General features: G+C 33.5%; 1 protein-coding gene across 1 annotated transcript; it reads right to left on the minus strand.

Annotated features, from left to right (window-relative positions):
- Positions 1-1,420: 1,420 nt before the first annotated feature.
- LOC25490580 (phytoene synthase 2, chloroplastic) lies at positions 1,421-4,640 on the minus strand. The gene is made up of 5 exons (XM_013604186.3): positions 4,283-4,640; positions 3,469-3,519; positions 3,192-3,364; positions 2,270-2,505; positions 1,421-1,975 (listed from the first exon to the last, which is right to left on the minus strand). Exons 1-5 carry the CDS (start codon positions 4,638-4,640, stop codon positions 1,606-1,608), a joined length of 1,188 nt encoding a protein of 395 aa, XP_013459640.2. The 3' UTR covers positions 1,421-1,605.
- Positions 4,641-12,909: the final 8,269 nt, after the last annotated feature.

Below are 12,909 nucleotides of genomic sequence, written 5' to 3' on the forward strand. Positions count from 1 at the left end.
TATTATGTAATATATTTGTCGCAAATTGTATGTCGCTTTACAATACCAATGAAAAATTAATGTTACTTTTCATATTATATCCTTAACTATTTATTACTCTCTCTTCTTTCAATTCCTTCATTTATCTTTCCCATATCATTTATTGAGGACAATTTTGTAAAACAACTCATAATATCTCTTTTCCACACAATATTAATTACATTTCTTAATATGTGTGAAATGCCCAAAACGTCATACAATTTGGGACGGAGGGAGTAGTACCTAATAGGTATTCAACCACTTCAATGAAGATCTCTAACAAAATGTGTGAATGGATTATTTAAGAGTCTATCGAATGGATTATTAGGATGATTCTCACTCTAAGGCAACTCAAATAATGATTAGGATGATTCTCAGGTTAAGGCAACTCAAATAATGATTCTCGAATGGATTATTATAGGGTCCCACTAATAACTCCAAAGCAACTCAAATAATGATTATTTTATTTAAAAGTGATGTGGGGTCTACTTAAGAATGGAGGTCTTAAGTGAGATCATGGGTCTTAAGAGACCCCTAACTTTTTTCTCACATTGGGGATACCTATTAGGTACCGGGTTTTAAATGGTAAAGACCCTACCAATGTGGATGGTCTGAACCACCCTTTTTAGTGGACCCATTTCCAATGTGTGAGATATACATTGATTTAAGCCATTAAGAAAATGAATGTTAGAGAGAGTGTTGCTAATGAAAGATGTTGAATTATCTTATTATCATTGTTCTCTTAGTTACATTGAAGAAATTCTATAATTTTTAGCAGTCAAATTCGATTTCACAAAGTTTTTCAAACTACTTTTTCCGTGCAAAGTTTTTTAAGTGGAGGATCTATTTAGCCCCTCTAGATTCGTATTGTATTCATCATATCGACCAACAGATAGCAAAAACCACAACTTGGTTGTATCAATTGTAACGTCAATGTGTCTTTCTCCGACCAGCTGAATAGGACAAGTATTGGAAAGTGTTTATAGGATGAATATGACACTTTTGTGTTGGCGAAGACTATTTGTACCAGCCCCATGTGTACTGTGGTTATAAGAGAAGCTTTTGGATTATTTTACGCATTGCAATGACTAAGTGATATGCAATTTGACAACGTTGATTTTGTGTAAGACTTCAAAGTGACAGTAGATACTTTTTACAACAACCTTGTCGATGTTACGAAATTTGACATGTGTCTAAATCTTGTAAACATCTTTTAGTTACTCATTTTACAAATTCCCAGTTTAAGTTTACTAAAAGACAAACAAATATGATAGTTCATACCCTTGCCGGGGTTGCTATATCATCAGCTCGTTAATACTCTTATTATTAATGAAATATTATAAGCATCTTTCATTAAAAAAATCTCCAACACTTTCCTTCCTCTAAAATAACACTTTCCGTATCTCAGAAATAGACAATAGACAATGAATGAATTCCTCTTCAATATTACTAAACTTGAGGTTGAGATGTATACAATTATTAAACTAAAAAAAATATACATGATATTTTTACCATTCTGATTTCTAGGATACTAAATTTTCAAGATCATACCAAACTATTCAATGCTTTTGTAGCTCAATCTCATGTTCATCTTGTAGTCATTTTGGCCAACTTTTGTGGGCCAAAAGTTGCTATTCCAAAAGCAACAGGAAGTGATAAGAGCTTTTTAGCCTTTCCTACATAAGCCCGTTTAGTGAAGTTATTGTAGTCATTAGCTTCAATAGAATCTAATATCTGCCTATACAACAGCAAAGATGCCCAAACAGGCCATCTACTAGCTGAACTGAGCTCTGAAACTCCCTTCTCTGCTTCATCAAAAAACATTCTTGCTCTCTTTATTTGACCCTTCATGAAATTACGCCACTTGTCCGTTACTCGGCCTCTAAAAATGTCATCATCTGATAGGCCAGCTTGTGCCAATTCATCTTGTGGAAGGTAAACTCTTCCTCTTCTAGCACTATAAGACCATCATGGAAACAAGAAGTAATTAGATTAAAAAGAAAAACACTTTTGTGAGTTTTGAAGAAAACATGGGTGCCATTATCCATAATAAACAGGGTTAAATATGTTTTTGATCCCTATAAATATATCAACTTTTCGTTTTAGTCTCTCTGATTGTAACCACATGTCTAGCATAAGTGCTTGGTATGGAAAGTGTGGAAGAGCTGTAAACACTACCGAGTTCGATTTCGAATTAATGATAAGAAATAAAATAGAAATAATTGTTGTATTGTATTTCAAAGAAACTTACTCTTCTCCAACGTCTCTAAGTATGTTGGTAAGTTGATTAGCAATGCCAAGTGCCAATGCAGCATTGTAGATGCTTTCAGTTGAAGCTTTTGATTGTGGTTCTATGCCCATTACAGGAACACTCATAAGGCCCACAGTCCCAGCAACATAGTAGCAATATAGGTATAGTTCATCAAAGTTATTGTATCTTGATTTTCTCAGGTCCAGCCTCATCCCTTCAATCATGTCTTTAAATGGCTAATCAAACACACATTTCAATGTAAATAAGATCAGTTTTTTTTTTTTTTGTCTTAAAATTAAGTACCCTCTACTTGTAAGATGAAAGCTTTCACATATAAACGTATTTTCCGGTCTTATTTATTACTTTATAAGACTCCTTACACTCCATCACTTGAAATCTAAAATGTAACCTGCGAGGGGGTGCGAGCCCCATCGATCTTTAAATAGACTCTGATACCATCTTAATTATAAGACTCCTTACACTATCACATCCAACACTTGAAATCTGAAATGTAACCTGCGAGGGGGTGCGAGCCCCATCGATCTTTAGATAGACTCTGATACCATCTTAAAAATTTCCATTTGGCCTAACTCGGCCAAAAAATCTGACTTGTAAGTTTATGGTCGTCTCCCACTTATGACATGTTTTAAAGACTAAAGACATATCTAATCTATTGCGAGACTTTAACATCACTCATAGTCATTCAATTATGTTGACATTCACCACCCTTATGTGTGTGTCATACAAGCAAACTTTAGAGAGATGAAATCAATTTTACCTAATTTTTTGCAAACATATTCCTCATTGACTAGTTTGAGTTCTTTTGTACAAATTTTTATTATTCAACTAGTAATTTAATTCCAATTTGAAGGTAGAAAGGTTAAATTTCACACTCAATTTTGGGCATGTGATTGTAACCTACCTGTATATCAACAGGGTACTTTGTGACTGTATCTGAAAGTGCAGCATCATACATATCATAAGGACGTCCTTCAAAAACATCAGTTAATCTTTGTTCCCATCTGTCCAAAGCCTTTGGTGTGATGTGTGAAGCATTAGGACCATCCACTAACTCATCTGTTCTTCTGCACCACACTGTAATAATACATAAAGAGTGGTCAGTTTCTACCGAGGACCACCACAATCCACAACGGAGAAGCCTTTGTTACAGAAATTTTAAAGTTGCTAATTAGGCATACCGTAAATGGCCCATATGGCTTTTCTTCTCTCTTGAGTCATCAATTGTGTGCCTGAGATTTGAAGATTTGATCAATTAAGGACGAATAAAGGATAGTTACTAAAAATTTGATCAAATGATTTCTAACATTACCCACACTGCCATATTGCCAGTTTGAATTGACGGCCAGTTTGACATAATCACGCGTGTGACCGCGTTTTTGACAAAAGCTTACACTTTAGAGCTTCAACAAAACACGGTGTTACTGAGATCAAGTCAAACTCACCCTAATTCCGTTATGTAACATATTCGCAAAACATGATGATTACAATAGTTAATGATCTCGATCATCAATGAAGATCAAATAGTTGAACTTTAGAATTATAATTTTGTCAAAGTCACGATGTAAGTTGTTTAATCTATATCGAACTACTTATATGCATGATTGTAGTGTCGCTATGATATTCTTTAGGTAGGAAACGTGAAACCACATTTCGGTACAAAGTTAAGACATCATAGACTATTTTTGGTCTTAACCCTCCAGTTCGTAGAAGAGATGGACCAAGCTAATTCATAGTTCGGTCAGAAAGTTGGTATAGTCTGACCGATGATTGTTCCAGTTAAGATTTGAACTCGAATTCTCAAACGATTGATGAGCAAAAAGTGAACAAAAAGATCCCTATATTATCTAAATTGAATATTCCATTAGAATCAATGACTAAAGTTTCTTTGCAAGCAACTAAAATACAATGAACTAAATAAATGTCCAAAAAAATATTCATTAAATAATATACAATATGAATGAGAAATGCAAAAGAGAGAAAGAAAGGTTGTACCTAAGTAAAATGTCTTGGCATACTCAGCACATACATCACCACATCTATCATAAGCAGAACTCAAAAGTTCCCCATTGGTGAAATCACCTTCAATAGGCTTATCATCCAAATTCAAACCTCTCTTTTTAATATCTTTTCTTTGTTCCTTCACTAAAGCTGCTTGCTTCAACACCACTTCATACACTCTCTCCTCTGAGGATCTTGTAGGTTCAACAACTGCACTTGAAAAACAAGCAAAGCTAATTCCAGAACAATGTCTAAACCTCCTTTGAGTTCTCACATCTCTTCCTCCAAGACCCATTAAGGAAATGGCATTCTCTTTGAGTCCACAATTCACCCAAAGAAGAACACCAGACATCTTAGGAACAGAACAAGAACAATTTGCTTCTTTTTTCTTTTAGTGCACTCTAGAAAGAAAGAAAAAAAGATATAGAAGCTGAAAAATGAGTAGCTGAAAAAACTGTACTTTTTTGTGAGGCAATTAAATGGTTTAGGAAATATTATTCTCAATTTGAGGATATATAGAGAAAAACATGAATGGTAGGCTTGTGTAAAAGTACATCATTTTGAGGAATATGCTATCACATGTAAACCTTAGCTGACCCTTGCAAATGTATGGTCAGTGGTGTTGTAATCCTGAACTTCAAAAACTTGTTTGTCTTTATTGTAAGCCAAACTCTCTCTCTCACCACTTTTTAGTGGTCCAATATTTTGTTTTTTTTTTGGTTGATGTTGTACACATAGTGGTTATGTGTATTTGCTTTTAGCCAAGTTTTTTTTTTGAAACAAAGCTTCTAGCCAAGTTGTAAACTCTGATTTGTGTATCTGCTTACTCATATATGGGTATATGCCAATTCTCGGCCTATTCTGATATGTGTATCTGCCTTCTCCACATGTTTATATTTAAGGTTTATTGTTCAAGTTGCCCCCTATAATTTCATAATTATGATATGTGTATTTGCCTAATTATATTTAGGGCTAATTACGATCCGTTTGGATTAACTTATTTTAGAGTTTATATAAAATAGATTATGCAAATAAATAAGATTTTATGTAATATTTATAAGTTTGTTAGGGTATTTTGTTAAAAAAAAAAAACAACTTATGAAGATATAATTTTCGTTAGTGAGGCTTATACATTAAAATAAAAACTTTTTTATTTACATAGTTGTTTTTCATAAGCTCAATCCACACGGGGTCAAGTTGTAAACTTTGATATGTTATAATTATGATTATGATATGTGTATCTGCCTAATTATATTTAGGGTTCATTAGCTTAAGTTGTAAACTCTTATAAGTGTGTATGTTTAATTATGAATTTTTGTTTTTTATAATTATGATTTTTTTAGAAATTTATAATTAACTAGTTTGTCGTTTAAAAACTTGAAAATTTCGTATAGTTTTTTAAGATGTTCTAAACGTGCCTACAAAATTTGGGAATGAAATTTGACATGTGAGTATATGCCTATTCGAAATAAAATTGTAATTTTGCATGTTTTGGTTGAAGATTCAAAATAAATCGAGGTGTTTTCGAAATGCTATGATATTTACAGATCCTTTCTATGTATTTTTTATAGAGGTCTCTGCAAAACAATCATCTCAAAATTCAACTTCTAGGGGCGTTTGTTTCAAGTCATATCTGGAGATTCCTGGAATATGATAGTAGAAAATATATATTCATATGTTTGTTTCAAATTTTTAAAATTGTATTTATGGGAAAAAAAATTGGGAGGAATAAAATTCTCATGAAGGTGGGAATATATTCCTATGTTTGTTACAAAATTCTAATTTTATGTGTAAGGTCTTATTTTAACGTCTTAAACATGCATGGAAAAATTCATGAAAGAATAGAGTAGGTAAATAAAGAAATTTGTGGCTCTCTTTGGGGTCAACAAGATTTTGATTTCAAAGCTTTAGAAGGGAGAGAAGGAGGATTAGTGAAGATTTGAGATAAACAATCATTAGTAGTTTCAAATGTATTGTTGGGAAGTCACTTTATTGACGTGGAAGCTGTTTGAATAAATGTCGGGGTGGAAGTGTTGATTGTTAACATATATGTTCCTTGTGATAGTAAGGAAAAGAAGTTTATGGAGGGAAATGGTGGATTTATCATAAGATAGAAGAGACTTCAATTCCATCCGATATAAAAATGAATGTAACGGAGTTGTTGGAGTAATATGAGGCATGACAAGCAGGTATTTGTAACATTCTAAACTCCATGCGGAATAATCCAAAACATACATAACTTTGTTTCCATAAAAATTTGCAAGGGAAGACAATTAACATATATAAAATCTCATCACCAAGTAATAATCCTCAAATATCAAGAGTAATAAATCTCAACATGTCATGTGTCATTCCACATAAGTACATCACCATGATACAATTATCCTCATCATATAATTAAAACAAGTCATCAAAAGGTATCAAAATACATGGTCATAAGACCGACACTCCTACATCAGAGCCTATCTAGACTCTAAGCGAAAACAAATAAAACGAGCAAGCATCCAAGCCAGACATCAAGCACCAAAGAAAAGCAATCACCTCAATCCTGCAAATCACATACGTCATTCAAAGAAATGACACGGTGGTCAACCGAACGACCACTAGGGGTTAAATTATATTCCACAAATAATATATAATCAAGTGAAAGTAAAGAAACATATTCATTTTCAAATGATCAATAAACAATTAATTAAATCATTCACAATGAATTCCACATCAACATTAATCATCAAACATTCAAGCATAATAAAACAACATGTACAAATTCACCCTGTACACATGTTCACAACATTCACCAAATTTCACCAATGCACATAATCACGAATTCACATAGTGAATTATGACACATTTCACCAATTATCAAATGCATGCAATGTTCTAGACTCTTCTAGATGCATGTGGTACTAATTGGATTATGGAGATAATCTTACCGCATTGAATCCACTAACGTAATAAACACCACCAATCAGAAACAATGTAACAAACACCATCAATTACATTCTTCAAAACACCTCAACATGACTATGAATGCATGGACTTAAAGTAAAGACTCGACAATGCACAAGTCACCAAACTATATTATACAATTTACACATCATATATATCTTCACAAATTAACATAATAAGCACCTCCAATTATGTTTTTCACCAACATTTGCATTATCAAGTATTTACATCCATACAATCAACAAGTCATAATTCAATAAGAGTCATCATCGAATCATCAAGTTAAAAACCACCTAAGGAATCATCATCATAATCCTCATCAACAATTACTACCTCAAAGAAACAATAACGTTTCACAATCATATTTTGCATAAAAGACGGAAAACTAACCACATCATGACAATCATCATATTAAACACCCAACTATCATTGATTCATTCTTACTATATCGTACTATTGTGATTACAAAGCCATTCCGGCTTATGAACATTGATTACGAGATGTCTCTTCAACACTTTTTGTGATGAGATGGGCTTCGCAAATGCGGGGTTCATACATGACTCTTGGGATCAAGGTCTAAAGCCGATTGACTATCAACCCGCCGTCTTTTGGGAACGTATCATCGGTCTTAGGCAATTTAATACACGTTCCAACAAAGCTAGTAACATTCACAACCCTGTGCTTAGGTACCTTCAAAGGGTTATGGCTTGCACCATTTGAGGTAGGACTGAATTGGGGAACACTAGGACATACGAGCTCTTCATGTTATGGGCTATGCTTAACAACCACCCCTGTTAACACTTGCTTTTACTTGCTTGATTACCTTTCCTATGTAGGTAAAAGGTCTGATGGTAAGGTCGGTGGCATCATAACATATATAGCTAGGCAATTGGGAGTGGGTGAGGACCAAGGGATAAACAAGATTGAGGGAAACAATAGGCTTAACATAGAGACCCTTATCTCTATGAACTTCATTAAGCATCGTCCACCCATGACCTATACACTCAAACTCAATGTGCCTGTTTTGATTATACTTCCTAACCCATCTCGGACTAACACCGAGGTGGAAGAAAAATTTCTATATGTTGGTGAAGGTTCACAGGTACATGAAGAGAACAATGCTTGAGAAGAGGAAGGTGCACACTTGCACCATGATGAGGAGCACCATGACCATGATGCCGGAAGAAATAATGAAATGAAAGATGGGCATGGATACACACCTAGGTTGAGAGGATAAGCAACGAGCAACAAAGGCAAGGTGTTGAATTATCCGGGCTACGAAATGATGTCCTTAGGGGCAACCGCATCTCCGAAGATAATAACCAAATGCTTCGAATTATGATGCAACACTTCCACCTCCAAGGTCCTCCTTATGGACCTCAATGATAATGTGAGCTTTCCTCTTACTCTCTTCCCTTATCTCTTCTCTCTTTCTACTCCTACTCCTCCTTCTTCTTCTACTTCTTCTTTTCTTTTATTTTTATTGTTTTGAATCATTGAGGACAATGCTTTTCCTAAGTGTGGGGGGAGCCTAATAAAGTTTCTTTAGTCATAGTGTTCCAAACTCCCTTGAACTTTATTCTTTTGTTTTGTTTAATTGCGAAAGACATGATTAAGTAGCTTGTTTTTATTGAAAATTATGACATAAATTTTTGTTGTATCCTCTAAATTGGTTGTTTCTTGTACATGAAAGTGAACTCTTGTGTTTTAAGTTTTCTTGATATACCCACATCTTGTTTTATTGTGAATAATTCTCCAATGAGAAAAGCACAAGTTGCATCCCTTAAGCAAGTGTATGAATAGGTATTTTAAGAAAGCACGTTCTAATTTTAGTGGTACGTTAACCTTTAAAAGTCTTTAGAGTAAAAGTAGTATAAGTTTGTGTGGGAAATAAATAGATAAATCAAAGTGGGGCGGAAGCAAATTTAATTGTAAAAGAGACATCACTAGATCAGGAGGAAAGGATACCCCCTCGCTAACTTCCTACGAGAAGGTGATGTTTCTCTATCAACTAAAAGTAGCTTCCACAAATCCTTCTAAAAGAAGGAAAGAATTAATTGCACAATTAGGAGGCATCATTGGCACATGGAGGAAAGGATACCCCCTCGCTGACTTCCTACGTAAAAATGATGTCTTTTAACTTATAAATTTGCAGCACTACTTAGGGTGATCATGGAATCTAGGAGGAAAGGATGCCCCCTCGCAGACTTCCTATGAGAAAATGGTATCCCCTAAGCAATCTGCAGCCCCCAAGGCACCTAAAGTTGTCAAATAAATCTAGATAATTACCATCTCTCTTATATGAAATGAAGAAAAGATTTTTCTCGGTTGGTTTAGTGCTAGGATTAGAACCGGTTTCCTCATAATATCTATCTTATACAGTAGCAAGAAAAGGGTTGGACTACACACACTCACTTTAAACTTGATTGTTGGGTTGAATAAAGATTTCAAGAATTGCTTGAGTTTGTGATTAGTGTGTGCTTGAAATAAAAGCCTTTGAGGAGATATAAGTTTTAATTGAATTGTCACATGATAATCTTGTTTTATGCTACCATGTTGATGCCTTTTGCTTAAGGACAAGCAAAGATTCAAGTGTGGGGGAGTTTGATGACTCATTAATTATCTATTTTTAGTATAATATTTAGTTTCATTTTAATTATATTTAAGTTTATTTTACTTTAATATTATTTTCTTTTCTAACTATTTTACTTCAATTGCATATTATTATATTTCAGGAATGAATGTTTGATAGATTGAGTCTTGGAGCAAAAGAAAGAGGTCTAAGAGCTTATTCGGGACGAAAATACGAAATATGGGACAAAAATATGTCACTCCGCAAGTCAGAGAGGTGGCACGGCCCGCGCTCCCACTGGCACGGCCGTGCCAAGCTTCAGAGTTCTCTTTTATTGCTTTTGCTTCGGAAACAAGCTACCTATTTTGACCAAAAAGTTTGTGGTTTCTTGTAGAACATTCTATTGAATAGTTGCTTAGGTTTTAAGTCGATATAAGACTATAAATAGAGTAGCTAGCTATCAATAACATTCATCTTTTATTCTTGGAATTCAATAAGTGACAATTGTCTTTCTTAATAAAAGTTCTTTTCTTTTCCTTTACTTTCTTGTTATTTACTTTTATGCTTTTCTCCTTCTTCTCCATGTCTACGATGAACATGAGTGAGTAGACTTCTCTTGTCTTGGGATTATTGGATAAGTCTAATGACGTAATCCTAATCAAACCAAGCTATTAACCCTAATCTTATGTAACCCTAATCTCTAATCTAAATTCACCGTTTTAACATGAATTAACCATTATCAAACTGTGGAAACGAAAGTGGATGGTTTGATAATTGTTAATCCATCATCTCAAATATCAATTCATAAAACGAAAGTGGAGCTTTGATATTCGAACAAGTGAATTTAGACAAGTGTTGCAAAGGCAGCGAAATAGTCTTTGCAATCTTTGAGACATATAAGTTTCGATCTTCAAGGGAACTAATAGTAATCAAGTCAGCGAAATAGGATTGGTTGCTAGAGGAACCAAAATCTAATAGTAACCAAGTCAGCGAAATAGGCTTGGTTGCTAGAGGAACATAAGAGAAACTGTCTTTAGAAGTTAGGTCTAACATAAGGTTCCAGGTTTAATAGTTTGGTTTGTGAAGGATTTGTCACCATGACGGACCAATCATCCCAAGGCTCTTTTTATTATATTATCTTTCAACCGTTTGAAAACCCCAACTTTGCAATTTGATTCTCTTCTAATCATCAACAAAAGTTAATTGAATTAAACAACTCCCTATCGAAACGATATTCTTTTATTACTACTTCGATAGAACCGTGCACTTGCGGTTTTATCCCATCAGTGTCCTTGATCATTTTGTAATTAGGTGTGATTATAGTGAAATCCATTGGAAGTGCAAGTGGACTGGACTATTCATGGAAGTATAATATTTTTGTGTGTAGGATATATATATATATATATATATATATATATATATATATATATATATATATATATATATATATATATCTCCGGCTCTTTATCTTTGCGTTCATAATCTAATTCATTGTATTCAGAATCTTTATGACTCAAATTCTGATCACACTATTAAAACCAAATAAAAAGAAAACCGCGAAAAGCTGACATAATTCAACCCCTCTTCTTGTGTGTTTTTCTCTCCTTCATATGACACTGTAGATATGCACATCTAAGTATCAAATGGTTAAACATTCTTGTGAAAAAGGATAACTTAAAGTGGTTGCCAGTACTATAATAAATTGAAGAAAAGTGCTCAAATTGTGTTAGTGGGGAAAAAAAATCAAGATGATAATTCAAATATGACACTTGAAGGGGCACAAAGAAAATATAAATATTTCCTTTAGATATTTGTGGAACTATTAATCAACCATCAAATGAAGAAACATGTACTTTATTACTTTCACAGATGATTTTAGTAGGGAAAACATGGATATATCTTTTACATGAAAAGTCCTATGCATTTGGTGTACTCATAAGGTTCAAAGATCTTGTTCAAAAAGAATCAAGATGTCAAACTCAGTGTCGCATAACTAACAGTGGTGGCGAATTCACTTATATTGTCTTTAATGAATTTTGAACTTGCATGGTTTAAAAGACCACTTAAACTTCATGGTAGAATGGAATCTCAAAATGAAAGAAGAAAACAATGAAGAACATGGTGAGAAGCATGTTCTCTAGTAGAGATGTACCAAAGAGTTTCTGGTATGAAGCAAGTTTGTGGCCTATTCATGTATTGAATAAATGTTTCTCTATTTTTCAAAGATACGACATCTGAGGAAACTTGGAGTGATTTGAAGTCTATTGTCTATTAGTTTAGAGTCTTTGTGTTCATTTTGGGATTATAAATTAAAGAGAAAAGCTTGATGCAAAAGGTGTCAAATGTGTTCATTTTGGGAATATAAATTAATATAAAGGTTACAAGGTTCTTGATCCCTCACAAAATAAAGTAATAATCGATCTAGATGGCATATTTGAAGAATCAAAAGGATGAAATTGAGATGAAAATCAAAAGGGAATACTAGTGCAAGTTTACAAAAGTTATGTGAAGAACAACAATGATAAAAAAGGAGATTGTGAGATTCACACTATCATTCGTGATTCAAATACTGAGGAAACTTATAAGAATGCTAAGTTTGGATCTAGCAATGAATAATCTGTTAACGACCCTTATTTTCTTATTGCAAGAGACGTCTTATTGAACATGTAATTTCACTCATATACCTAATCCAAATGTGATGATACAAATCTTTTATAGCAAAATACCAAGGATTTGAATTTGAGTATGAGTTTGGGTGGGTAACAACGTTTTTTAGTTATGTTTTTAAAAATGGGCATGTACCAATACTAGAACTCTTGGAGAGTTCTCGGGTTTGAGTTTCGTCAGCTTTCTAGAAGAATGATAACTATAAAAAATTATTGTATTTTGTAACGCCTTATTTCTATTAAAGCGATAATACACGCGACGAATAATATAAATATTCAAGAAATAGACGCTACGTCTTCAACAAATTTCAAACAACATGCATATATAAATTTTGCTCAACAGTCGCAGCGGATATAAATCATACATCTCCAAATATACATGTCATAAAATCAATATATATCAATATATAAAATCTCTAAATCCCGACATATGG

The sequence above is a fragment of the Medicago truncatula genome, chromosome 3 (assembly GCF_003473485.1).
Source record: "Medicago truncatula cultivar Jemalong A17 chromosome 3, MtrunA17r5.0-ANR, whole genome shotgun sequence".
Classification (NCBI taxonomy): Eukaryota; Viridiplantae; Streptophyta; class Magnoliopsida; order Fabales; family Fabaceae; genus Medicago; species Medicago truncatula.

Excerpts from the sequence above, each read along its gene's own strand:
- LOC25490580 (XM_013604186.3), bottom strand. The coding sequence starts at position 4,640 with ATGTCTGGTGTTCTTCTTTGGGTGAATTGTGGACTCAAAGAGAATGCC. Across the intron at positions 3,520-4,282 it reads TGCCAAGACATTTTACTTAG|GCACACAATTGATGACTCAA; the intron begins GTACAACCTTTC and ends TTCAAATCTCAG. Across the intron at positions 2,506-3,191 it reads AGTACCCTGTTGATATACAG|CCATTTAAAGACATGATTGA; the intron begins GTAGGTTACAAT and ends GTGTTTGATTAG.